The sequence below is a fragment of the Vigna radiata genome, unplaced genomic scaffold (assembly GCF_000741045.1).
Source record: "Vigna radiata var. radiata cultivar VC1973A unplaced genomic scaffold, Vradiata_ver6 scaffold_208, whole genome shotgun sequence".
In the NCBI taxonomy this organism is placed as follows: domain Eukaryota; kingdom Viridiplantae; phylum Streptophyta; class Magnoliopsida; order Fabales; family Fabaceae; genus Vigna; species Vigna radiata.
This window is the reverse complement of record NW_014542845.1, coordinates 551,122-564,418: the sequence shown is the minus strand read 5'-3', so window position 1 is coordinate 564,418 and position 13,297 is coordinate 551,122. Positions and strand designations below refer to the sequence as shown.

General features: G+C 37.7%; 1 protein-coding gene across 1 annotated transcript; it reads left to right on the top strand.

The window, feature by feature from the left end:
- The first annotated feature begins 9,362 nt into the window (after positions 1–9,362).
- On the top strand, positions 9,363–13,159 carry LOC106780770 (inorganic phosphate transporter 2-1, chloroplastic). The gene is made up of 3 exons (XM_014669078.2): positions 9,363–10,334; positions 11,016–11,207; positions 11,885–13,159. The coding sequence occupies exons 1-3, from the start codon at positions 9,639–9,641 to the stop codon at positions 12,704–12,706; spliced, it is 1,710 nt and encodes a 569-aa protein (XP_014524564.1). The 5' UTR covers positions 9,363–9,638; the 3' UTR covers positions 12,707–13,159.
- Positions 13,160–13,297: the final 138 nt, after the last annotated feature.

The following is a 13,297-nucleotide window of genomic DNA, read 5'->3' as shown; positions in this document are numbered from 1 at the left end:
TGAACCTGCTCATCAACAATCACTACTTCTTAGATCCAGCTGTGGAGGACATCTCCCTGCTCGATCAAATTTGGAGGATGAAGCAGTTCTTCCTCAAGAATTCCTTGCTGAATCCAATGGTGGAGGACCTCTCCCTGAAAGTCCAAAATCGGCAACTGCCACCATGATCAAGGGAGTTTTCCTCCTCTCTTCTCCTCTTTTCCCATTTTTATTACACTTGTCCATGATTTGTTGATTGTTCTGATTTCTGATTTGAGGATTGTGACACATTGAAGACACTGTGTAGTTTAAGTGTGGTCTATTGGGGGAAATTATGATTTTTCTTTCTTAGTTTATGTTTTCTGCGTTAAATTTTTTTCGTTTTCTATGTAGTTTTTGTTGTGTCTTGTGTATAGTTTTTCCTTCACTTCATTGATACTCTGATTAGCTTGAAATCCTCGCTCTTCTTTGCTTAGAAGATGATCATGATGTTTGAGAGGTTGAATTGATTGTGATAGAAATACCTTGTGTGAGATTAGAGCCACTTGATATTTTTTCTTGTGTGTGACATGTCTCTTGATTGCTTGCACTTATGCCTTGGCTTGACTCTTTTTGATGATTCTTGATTGATATGCGTGTTTGAAAATGATAAAGGCAGCTTTGTTGTTAAGCCCTTCTAGCTAAATGAGCCTACCCTGTTTTGATCCATTGATGACCCCTTTTGAGCCTATGCTTTCCCCATCTCTTTGTTTTGAAGCTTATACACTAGCCCTAAGTGAAAAACCATGATTACCTTAACCTTAGGGAATTTTGGAGCTTTGGAATTGTTTTGGGAATAAGCGTGGTCTCCTGGGAGATTCAGAGAATTGGCTAATTGGTTCCTCTTCTTTCTTTTGTTTTTGTATATATGTTGTGTATCTTGTCTCTTGAAGTTGTATTCTGAAAGGAGAGATCAGAAAAGAGACAAGATGAAAAAAAAAGAAAAAAAATACAGAAAAATAAGAAAAAAAAATTGTGTGAATAATGGAGTCAAGAAGAGGATTGAATTAGAGGGTTTGGGTGTTATTTGACTGTGTTTACACTTGTTCCCCATTGCTCCTCTATTCCTTTTGGTTTGTAGCTTCTCATCCATATTTTATCCTCCCTTGTCCTTGGCCCCATTTCATCCATAAAAGACCTTTTGATTTCAACATGCATATGTTTTGAGTGTTGATATTAGAGGCTTGCCAAGACTGTTTGTTGCTTCCTTTCTTGAGTACATTGAGTTGACACTATTCACCCTAAACACTTGAGAGAAACACTTACAGTGTGCATCTGTGAGGTTCTGTTGCTTTTGATTCACCTCTTGAACTTATTGATTATTTTGCCATGCTTTGAATTGCTTGGATGATTTCTCTGAGTATCTACTTTCTTTGATTCTGTGTGGATACTCTCTACCTCCTTTCTTTGCCCAGACTTCTTGAGGACTGTAATTTTGTCTGCTGAGTCTGTGTTAATTCCCTCATGTCCGTTGAACTGTTCCCTGTTTTGCGTCTTGATTTTGCCCAGGAGTGCAAAAGACTAAGTGTGGTCTATTTTGATGAGTCGATATTTTATTGATTTCACTTAGTTTATTGTGCTAGAATTAATCAAGAATTGTGCTTAATTGTTCGGTATTTTCCCGTTTTTCCTAATTATGCTTAATTTGACCGGAAATTCTAATTTTAATTAATTTGAATTTTCTGAGCTAATTATTTGCATTATTATTTTCAGGGAAAATTTTGGAAACACAATTTGGGACATTTGGAGGAGACAAAATAAATTCAAGACTCTCAAATTAGACATTTTAAATGTCATTGTATTGTAATTATAATTGTCTAAACTTTTTAGTCAAACCTTTACACATTGGGCCATTGTTAAAAAAATATGAGGGCCCAAAATTGTAGGACACTTGGCACCCTAGGGTTTTATTATTTTTAGGGTGGACCCCACCCCAATTTTAGGACACATGATCCTAGGGAGATAAAAAGCTGCAGCCGTCACATTATTTGGGGGGTTCTCTTCTGTTGGCTGAAACGTGATTTTTTTGGGGAGAAGGATGTTTGAGCTTTTGGATTTTGGGTGAATGGAATTGGTGCAAAGCTTGCTGCAGACTTGGAGAGGGCTCTCAACAATTTTTTGATTGAAGGCTACAGCTGTCGAGACACATTTCCTTCACTTGGCTTTTAACGTTTTTTGGTTCATGTGGGTGCAAGGGCTGGAACGACCTTTGAGTTTTTTTTAGATAGCATTTTGTTTTCTTTTCACATTGCTTGTACGCTGATTTCAATCTTGAGTGAAAAAGCAAAATCCATTTTCCTTATTTCCTACAAGAGCTAAAACGTTCGGGCCATTGTTAAAAAATTATGAGGGGCCCAAAATTGTAGGACACTTGCCCTAAGGTTTCCTTTTATTTTAAGGGTGGACCCCACCCCAATTTTAGGAAAGATGGCCTCTTAAAAATTTGACCCAACCGTCACATTTGGGGGCCATTAGTCTCGGCATTTTTCATACTTGGTTGGAACTTTTTAGCACAAGGAATTTTCTTTGAAAAGAGGCCAACGGTGATGGATTACGGTTGAGGAGAGAATTACATTTTCTTGCCATTTTTCTCTTACGCGCCTTGTAAAAATACCTCTTAAGTGGAGTACACATGGTAATTAGTCATTGGACCAAGGCTAAATGCACAAAAATAAACCTTTGTAAAAGCATTGCACTCACATTGTTCCACTCACGACACTCCTTCACCAAAACACTACTCCTTTTTCTTTTTCTCTTCATTGCTCCACTTTTCATCCATCTTAACTCAAATTCTAACCGTTGGTTTTTCAAATTGAAGTTATCTAGGCCTTTAGGACTTCAAGAGGAGCGTTTCTACCGATTGAATCTCTGTTTCCTCCAACCGGTAAGAAAACCCCCTTTTCTTGTTTACCCTAGGGTTTTAAACATGCAATTTCTTGTTGCATGCAACCCATTTCATTTTCTTCTATAATCTAGCTTCAACTTGGTTCTAAAATTCATTTTCCATCATCAATTGATGATTTATAGGTGATTCTCTCATTTTGAGGTTACAAGCAAGTGGTCTAGGGTTCTTCCTTGAGTTGGTCGTCCACACTAGAGGTAAGGGGAGCTAGTTCTACTTTTCATTTTATTTGTATGATGTGAATGCATGATAATTTTGAAGTGGTATGTTGTTGAAGGCATGAAATTGGTTCTATTGACTTGAAATGAATGTGTGGAAGTGTGCGTTATGTGAATTTGGTGATTTATGGCTATGAACTGTTTGGAATGATTTTGAATGATGAATTATTTATGTTGGAACTGTTTTGGTGTGAAAAATTTGTTGTGGTATTGTTAGGAAGGAAAATCAAATGTCTTAGGGTCAATTTTAGGTCATTTTAGAGGAAGTGAGGTAGTGATTTTGAGCAAATGAGGTCTGTCATGTTTTTGGACTGTTGAGGTAGCTTAGGCAAGTTAATTATAACTTGTTATAACTATAAAATTTGTTAAAATGAGGTTCTAAATGGCAGAAGTGGAGTTGAGTCCTTAGGTTGAGGAAAACTAGTGTTTTGAGTGAGTTTAGAAGAAGTGAGAGGGTGTTTTTGAGTAATTGAGGTCTAGGGTGTAAGTGGGCAGTGAGGACAGTTTGATTAAGTCAATTATGACTAGTTAGAAGTTTTAAAAGTGGTAAAAACATTGCTTGACTGGTAGAATTAGAATTGGGCACATGTGTTGATGAAATTGAGTAATTTGAATGTAGATTGATGTGAAATCACTAGAGAATTGGTTTAGGAAGTGTTAAAGTTGATTAGGCAAGTTAGATTCATCATATAGATTGAGTTTTGAGTGCTAGAAATTCACCAAAAGGCCTGAAACGAAACTTAGGGGTGTGAGTTCTGCAAAATCTGTAGAATCCACACTTGGGCGCCCCTAAAGGGCACTGGGCGCCCTTTTCTGCTGTTGCTTTTGTTTTTGATAGTTTGGGGAGTTCCGGATGTCCGTTTTGGACGTTCTTAAGGTCGTTTTAGGGGTTTTTGACCCTTCCGGAGCCATTGGTGAGGGTCTCCAATATGTTTGAATTACTTAAGTATTGATAATTAAAAGTCATAAAGAAATTTGTGTTAATAAGTGATGGTTTTGTGAAAGTATGTAATGTATGAGTTCTTTTTATGACATGGTTGATGTTGCATTATGGTGTATGGGTTTGGTATGAGGCAATATAGTAAGAGTGCACTTGAATTACTATGAAACTTTATGTTTGATGAATCAAAGTGGTTTATGAGGTATATTATTGATTCAAGAGGAATATCATGTGATTTAAAGTGGTTGGATTGAATATGAAATTAAGATCTCTCGGTGAGATTAGTTATTGTATTGAATGATGTGAGAGGCTTCCATATGGGGGGTTATCCCTCACACTCCAACGGTCTTTCATTCTCACGTAGAGAGGATTGAAGTGTGTGGTGGGAGTAGTGGGAGGTCCTAGGGTAGACGCTATCACTGAAGGTCTATACTGCGGTAACGGACTAGCCTTGTGTATGGTCGGGTGCAACCCCTCGGCAATGGCTTTGCAAAGCAGTAGGGGCCATCACAAGTGCACAACCTGCCCTAGCTCTACATACATTCTATGTCCAAACGTGTCTAAGAGTCTTAACATGATATGATGTTTGTTTTAATCAGTTTATGAAATAAGTGCTTATGTTCATGATGACTTANATGCTTGTATGTAAATGGATGTTTTCGGTAATGCTAGCTTAATTTGCCATGATTTGTATGTTTGTTTGAGACCTAGCTCACCCTTGTATTGTATGTTTGTGTGTGTTTGCCTTCCCCCTTGCGATGATCATCCAATCCTTTGGATGTGAGCAGTAGGTGATGAGGTACCCTTGGAGTAGGCGTTAGAGACTGAGGAAGACCCAACCCCTAGTTCTTAGGATTTCTATTAGCTCCTAGTTAGATGACTTCTATTTTGAAGGACTTTTAACACTTATTTCTTATGATCTACATTTTGGAAAACACTCTTTAGGACTCTTTAAAGTTAAGTTGACCTTGCATTTTAGAGAACATTGTGAACTCGTACTTAGGTTTCATTTCATTTTAAATTTCCCCTCTATTTTGGATGACTGTAACTTATACATATATTGTCATCTACTACTCTTAACTGCTTCTTATTATTATAATCGATGCATTCTATATATATATTTTGCTATATATTTTGGGATGTTACAAAGAGAGCATTGATTTTATTTGGCTGGAAAGTAGGCGTTGATTCAATTGTTTTAGAAGAGATAAGGCTGATTCGTTTTCTTTTTTTATCTAGCTGGAGAAATTATTTTTGCTTTTAGAAATGTAGCACGCTAGTTCAAATTGCAGGTTCAATATCCATTTAGTGGAGCCTGGTTACGGCCTGCGTTGGAGTATTAGAAAGAGAAGCAAAGTGGTCATTCAATCTATTTTATTTTATTTAATTGAAACACACTTTTCATTTTTATTTGAATGAAGAAAGGCTGAGAATATGTTGTGTATATCTTGTCTCTTAGAGTTGTGTTCTGAAAAGAGAGAAAAAAAAGAGAGAAGATGAAAAAAAAATATACAGAAAAATGAAAAAAAAAAGTGTGAATAATGGAGTCAAGAAGAGGAATGAATTAGAGGTTTTGGGTGTGTTTGAATGTGTTTACACTTGTTCCCCATTGCTCCTCTATTCCTTTTGGTTTGTAGCTTCTCATCCATATTTATCCTCCCTTATCCTTGGCCTCATTTCACCCATAAAAGACCTTTTGATTTGAACATGCATATGTGTTTGAGTGTTGATATTAGAGGCTTGTCAAGTCTGTTTGTTGCTTGCTTTCTTGAGTACATTGAGTTGACACTGTTTACCCTAAATACTTGAGAGAAACACTTATAGTGTGCATCTGTGAGGTTCTGTTGCTTTTAATTCACCTCTTCAACTGATTGATTATTTCGCCATGCTTGGAATTATTTGGATGATTTCTCTGAGTATCTGTTTTCTTTGATTCAGTTTGGATACTATCTACTACTTTTCGTTGTCCAGATTTCTTGAGGACTGTAATTTTGTCTGTTGAGTCTATGTCAATTCCCTGATGTCCGTTGAACTGTTCCCTGTTTTGCATCTTGATTTTGCCCAGGAGTGCAAAAAACTAAGTGTGGTCTCTCTCCGAAGATCAACAAATGATTCTATTCCTTTTGTCTTTAACGGTTTGGATTTAAGGGTGGAAGAGGGTTATTTGGAATAGGGGAAGTAAACCCTAGGGATGGGAGAACACTAATTTATGTTCGACCACCGATAATGGACTAAATTTTGTCAATGCACAGTCAAGAATGGCTCGATGATGATGATTTTTGATCGAGAGAGAAAGAGCCGAGAGAGAAAACTGAGAGGGAAAGCTAAGTAGAGGGAAAGAGAAAAGAGGGAAAGCTGAGAGGAGGGAAAGCTCTGGGAATGGCTCAAAAACTTTTCATTTTCACTTAGGGTTAAACTTTTTAATATATTTTTATTATTTTTTTTAGCATCCGTATGTAATATACGTATGTAAAGAGAAACCCACTTACATACAACTATTACATACGGTTTTATCCTTGGAAAAGCTCTTGCCAAAAGACTCCATAATTATATACGGATTTTATATACGAATTTGCCGTATATAATTTTTTTTCTTATTATATACGGAAAAATCCGTATGTAACTTATTTGTATATAATATCTGTATATAACAATTTTATTATATACGGATTAAAATCCGTATGTAATAATACATATGTAAATGGCATTTTTCTTGTAGTGTATTTTTCAATTTCATCATAACAGAACAGACTAGATCCTTTAGTTCTTAGTTGTAGTGTACCATGTCCCACAAACTTATCTAGTTCAGATAATCCATTGAAAAAATGCAAGAACCCCAGAACATCAAAACAACAAGGTCTGGTTGATCTGATCTTTCAATCTGAACCTCTACCACAACCTCACTCTTGCTCCCCGACACTCCATCAACCTTCCTCTTACTTTGACCATTCAAACCCTTCTCCTCCTTCACCTTAGAGATTATCCTCTTCAACACCTCCCTACGACATCGATGAGACGACGAGCGACGATGATGACAGATGGGGAGACACAGGAGGTGTGCCGGACGGTTGGATTGGGGATGGGCATGGATGTAGATGTTGAAGAGGTGGGTGTGGGAGGGTGAGAAGAAAGTTTTCGTAAAAGGGGAGAAGGTGAGGTTGGAGTTGGTGAGGAAGAGGAAGGGGAAGGGGAAGGGGAAGGGGAAGGGGAGAAGGTTTCCAAACAACAACATTTTACTGTGCCACGTGCTAATTAAAGGACACCTCAGCATGCCACCTTGCTAAAAAGTTAACACCGTTCACTAAAATTAACGGCAAGGGCATCATTGGTTCAATTTTACTAAAATAGGAATACAATTGAGCACAGAATACGAAGACCCAATTAATACAAATCCGCATAAATAAGGACCTCCAAATACATTAAACCTAAATTATTTTATTTGGTAAATTATATCTAATTTTCCACAAGCATATTGACATGTATTAAAAAGTATTTGATTTTATGATAGGATTACGTTTTTTTTTTTTCATCCAAAATCTCAAGTTGAATAAATTCTTTCTTCATAAATGTTGAAAAGAAACATAACAAACTATAAAATAATTTAAATATTAGCTCACTTAAATACCCTAATAAAACGATGTATCATCTAAGTGCTTATCATGTATCATCTAATCAATGCTATAACGTTTAACATTATGTCTTGAAACTATATTTCATTTCAAGGCGTAAAATATATCTGTTTATATTTTCTTCTTCAAATATGGAATTTAACCACATTTAGTCTAACTTCAACAAAAAGAAATTTCTAGCCAATTACGTAATACAATATTTGCAAACTCATACACATAACAATTTATAACCTGAGTTTTTTATATAGTAGCCATCAGAAGTAGTTGAGAACATCTTTCGTTATTTAGACATCAATTGCCATATCCCCCTCAAACCTTCTTTCCTCCTTTACCAAAGCAAGTATAAGACAACGAACTTCACTCTGTGCACCACACGTTTTTTTTCCTTTTTTTCTTAAACTCTACGTCCAACCTTTTAAAAGCAAATTTGTAAATAACTTTTATTCATCATTCAACATAAAATCCTAAATTTCTGTAGTAGCTGTACAGTGTCTACAAATGTGAAACAACAAGTTGTTAACCAAAGACAAAGATCTTCAAAAGGCACATGACAATATATCATGCTACATTAAAATAATTTATTCATTATTTTTTTTCGAAAGCAATTCACCCAATAGGTTTAACGATACCAAAATATTAATCACCCTAATTTTTATACTTTTTAAAGTATATCAAAATTATTACTAAGAAAATAGAGCTGGAGATATCTCATCCTTGGTGTTTCAGTATTTGGGACACGAAATCGTCCGGCCTAACCCTCACTCTTGCTCCCGATCGTCCAACCTGTCTTATCGGTTCGTGACCTCGACTGCTGACCGGGGGTCCTGCAAAGAGAACACTCTGACGCTCAAGTTAGACAAGGAATTGGTGAGATGAGTGATTAAAATCAGAACAAGATAGTTTTACCTGACCCGTGATCCCCTATTTATAGGCTTTATATCCATAACTGACCATTAATTATCTTAAACCGTTGCATCTTCCGTTACTTTCCAATCAATACTCATCAATGCTTCTCTATGCTTATATCAACTGACCGATCCACACCTACGTCCTCTTCCCCAACCCCGACCGACCGGCCAGACCGTACCCCCTCCACTACACTTGGTATAGTACAAGTTTTCTGTTTAAAAATAAATAAAAATCTCACGTGTTACTGAAGTATTATTGATGATACTTCTTTTTCTCATTAAAAATAGTAGAACTATCTTATACTTATACAAAATAAAAATAATTTCCTAGAATAATTACTTATTTCTACCTTAATCTTTGTTATATATGATTGAAGCTCGTGTTACATTTATTACAACAACGTCTTCTAACAAAGCAGCACGTGGAGAAATGGTGAAGGAAACAAAGGAGGAAGCTAATTATTGGTACTGTACTTTACATTGGTAAAAAGAGGGGAAATGTGGGTGATTTTGCATAACGGAAAGTTGCAACTGTTTTGAGGCTAATAACTGAATTAGTATCTTGAATGCAATGGAATATTGGAGAATCTTACTAAATTTGACCTTTCAGTATCTACACATTTGAAAAGTGGTTAAACGAAGCCAATCTGTACACGTGTAACACGTTGAGACAGCACATGTAGAAATGTGTGTTTGATTGAAGATAATGGAGTGAGGGAATTTGTCTTCCTATTTTGAACCATAAGTTTTCTGCCAAATAGTTGGTGGGTACAGATATATGTTTGGAAAGAACGCAGAGAATCACCTATCACCACTCATTCCCCTCCATAAAAAATCTGACCTTCCAAACGCACCCTCACTTCGCTATGCTCTTTGCCACATTCCCCTCCCTTGTCCTCACCCACCACCACCATCACCACCACAACCTTCATCTCTCCACGCCCAACAGTCTCAACGAATAATCAAATACAAATTCCAAGCTCACACACACTTTTCTACATCATTCTTCGTTCCTCAACCATCATGAATCCCTCCTGTCGCTTCGCTTCGCCTAAACACACTCCCTTCCTTCGTAACTCTCACGCCACCTCCCCTTTCTTCCTCCGACACTCCCACCGCGTTAACACTCTCGTTCCCTCGCCGCCTCCGCCGCCGATACCAACCAAACCTTCCTCGCTCAGCATTCTCAGGTTAAGGCACTTGAGCTCCGTCAAGCGCTTTGCCACGCTGTCGTCTTTCGCCGAAGGGGAGGCGGAGGGGCGGAAGGAGGGAGTGGGAGCGGCGAACGGCGATGAGGTGGATGGGCTTGCGAAGGCCTTTGACATATCCTCGGGAACAGCGTCTGCCATATCGATATGCATGGCTTTGGCGGTGCTGAGCTTCCCGCTGATGATGAAGTCACTGGGGCCGGGGCTGGCGTTGAAGACGAGGGTGCTGTCGTACGCGACGTTGCTGTTCGGGTTTTACATGGCGTGGAACATTGGCGCCAACGATGTGGCGAACGCGATGGGGACCTCGGTGGGGTCGGGGGCGCTGACGTTGAGGCAGGCGGTGCTGACGGCGGCGGTGTTGGAGTTTTCGGGGGCGCTGTTGATGGGATCGCACGTAACGAACACTATGCAGAAGGGGATTCTGTTGGCCAATGTGTTCAATGGGAAGGATACTCTGCTCTTCGCTGGCTTGCTCTCTTCTCTGGCTGCTGCTGGCACTTGGTTGCAGGTAAACGCAGCAATAAAAAACAAAAACAAAACCACAACTCTCTTTCATAATCTTCTCATTCGTAACGCAAAATGAAATTGAAAAATAATGTCCTCATTGAAAATCATCTCCCTCAACAACTATGCATGTTATTGCTCATAAGATCAGGTAGAATCAGATGACAACAGTTGTTATAATTACTGAACTTATAGACAAATGCGCGCGCAATTGCGGTTATATATTGAAGTTTAAAACCTTCTGATTAGAAGAAATATTTAATTTAATTGGAATGCAGTCTAAGCTTCTTGGCTATTTTATATCGTGTTTCAAGATTGTCACGTTTAATCTAAACGGAGTAACCAAATTTAGTAAAATTTCAAATAAATCTTTCAAGGTGTAATTTGGTAATTATGTTAGTTCAAAAGATTATGTGACCTAAGTTATATGATTAAGAAAAAAGTAAAATAATGAATTTGTTATAAATAAAAAAAATGTCTTATACTTTGATATATTGATCCATTTATACTATTTTTAGTGGATTTGGGATCCATTTTGAAGAAATTTATCCAACCGGAACACAGTACTACCAATCTGAAGCTAGGCTTTGAACTGTTCAAGAGATAAATCAGGAGTAATGTTTTGTTTATATATTCAAACAATCCAATGAAATTGAACATCTATTTATTATTTTGCTCTATGCAGTTTGCATCATATTATGGTTGGCCAGTATCTACTACACATTGTATAGTAGGAGCAATGGTGGGGTTTGGTTTAGCATATGGAGGTGCTGGAGCTGTTTACTGGGGTTCACTGGCAAGGGTGATCTCTTCGTGGGTTGTGTCACCACTGATGGGAGCAGCTGTATCATTTCTTGTCTACAAGTGCATCCGAAGGGTAAACTCTTGAATCCAACATGCTGTCTTCAGGGTTCTAGCGTTTTCCTATTCGATTTCAAAGGCAGACTAGGAAAAAGCAATCAAATTTCAAAAGAAAGGTTCTTTCGGTTCAAAATTATTTTATTTTAATGTATATGCACTCTGATTGGAAAAAAGTTTAAACTGTATGTGACATCTCATAGTTTAACGAGTTTAATGACATGAACTGTCAAACGCATTACTGGTGTGTTGGATGGAGAGGATGAAACTAATATGAATTTGGTAGAAAAGACAGAAAAGAAAAATAATTTTAAATCTAATATATTATTTCTCACTGATTTTTACTCATCTTAGTCTCTCCTTCACTTCTCTATTTTTCTACATCCAAACACTTTTACCTTCATTTTATTTCTTGCCTATTTTCAGTCTTCCATTTTATTCTCACTTAACTTATTTCTCTATTCTCCGGCAAAACAGAGCGTAAAGGATATGATGACTGGAGCAGTGTAAAAATTGTCTATATATGTGAGGAGTACATCAAAATTAAACTAAAATATTTTGTGCTGAAGATTTATTATTGACATTATTTGGATTCATTTTCGAGCTTGTTTGGCTTAAAAAATTATTACTTCAAAATTTAACGTTGTCAATTAGAAAATATGCTGAATTCCCGCTCTTAATCTTTCTCCCGTTCAGTTTGTATACAGTGCACCTAACCCCGGACTAGCAGCAGCTGCCGCCGCACCAATTGCTGTATTTCTGGGTGTTACTGGGATATCATTTGTTGCGTTTCCCCTTAGCAAGAGTTTTCCTTTAGCTTTGGCACAAGCTTTAGTCTGTGGAACTGTTGGTGCTTTTCTGGTTGACAGAATCATCAGAAAGCAGCTGGGCCATCTTCTTGTCAAGGCAAATACTCCAAAGACTGAGCCAAAAGAAGAAACTGTTCACCACAATATAGGATTCTTGGATGATGTTGCAGGCCCAAAGGGTGCTCAATTGGAAATAGTTTATGGAGTCTTTGGTTACATGCAAGTCCTTTCAGCATGTTTCATGTCATTTGCTCACGGTGGAAATGATGTCTCCAACGCCATAGGCCCACTGGCAGGTGCACTGGCTATCCTTCAAGGTGGTGCCATGGGAACTGAGATTGTCATTCCAACTGATGTTCTCGCTTGGGGAGGATTTGGAATAGTTGCAGGGCTAATGATGTGGGGTTACAGAGTGATAGCTACAATAGGAAAGAAAATTACAGAACTTACTCCAACCAGAGGATTTGCAGCTGAGTTTGCTGCTGCCTCTGTGGTTCTGTTTGCTTCAAAACTGGGGCTACCCATCTCTGGAACCCATACTCTAGTAGGTGCAGTAATGGGTGTTGGATTTGCAAGGGGATTAAACAGTGTTAGGTCAGAAACAGTGAAGGAGATTGTGGCTTCATGGGTAGTCACTATTCCAGTTGGTGCTGTTCTCGCAGTCATCTACACTTGGATCTTGACCAGGATTTTGTCCTATGTTTTATGAGGGTGCATTCCGAGATATGAAAGCTTATTTATATAGGTGATTAATTCAAGTTACTGTTAACATCTTTCAAAGCATTGTTTTGTGCAGTACAAATTGGAGAAGAGGGGATTGGTGTGGCTGCACTCGCATCGTGGATGGAAGATTCTTAACTCAGTTGGCAAGGGATGAATCTTTTATGTTCGGATGTCAAAACTGTGATTACTATGTTCATTTAATCTCGGATGGAAATTTAATAAGAAGGAAAATGAGTGGAGCATTCCTCAGCTCCAGCATTTAGACTTTTACTTTTATCACGCTAAGTATTGTTTTTAATAAGCTTCATTGTTGTGTTTTAAAGGTTACGGATTCGGCGATATTGGTCTGTATTTAGTGAATATTTAACCTTTTTGCCCCATCTCTGCTTAAAACCCACTTGTTAAACATTCTTTGAAATAGAACTGTGTGATTCAATTAGACAGACATCTTAATCTCCAGCCCAATTTTACTTGAAAATAGTACAAGAGCAATACATCCTAAACCCTAAACAGAGCCTGAATTAGAAGGTGATCACTTAGAAAAAAAAATCTCAAGACAACATGAAAGTATGAATTT

Excerpts from the sequence above, each read along its gene's own strand:
- LOC106780770 (XM_014669078.2), top strand. The coding sequence starts at position 9,639 with ATGAATCCCTCCTGTCGCTTCGCTTCGCCTAAACACACTCCCTTCCTT. Across the intron at positions 10,335-11,015 it reads CTGCTGGCACTTGGTTGCAG|TTTGCATCATATTATGGTTG; the intron begins GTAAACGCAGCA and ends TGCTCTATGCAG. Across the intron at positions 11,208-11,884 it reads TCTACAAGTGCATCCGAAGG|TTTGTATACAGTGCACCTAA; the intron begins GTAAACTCTTGA and ends TCTCCCGTTCAG.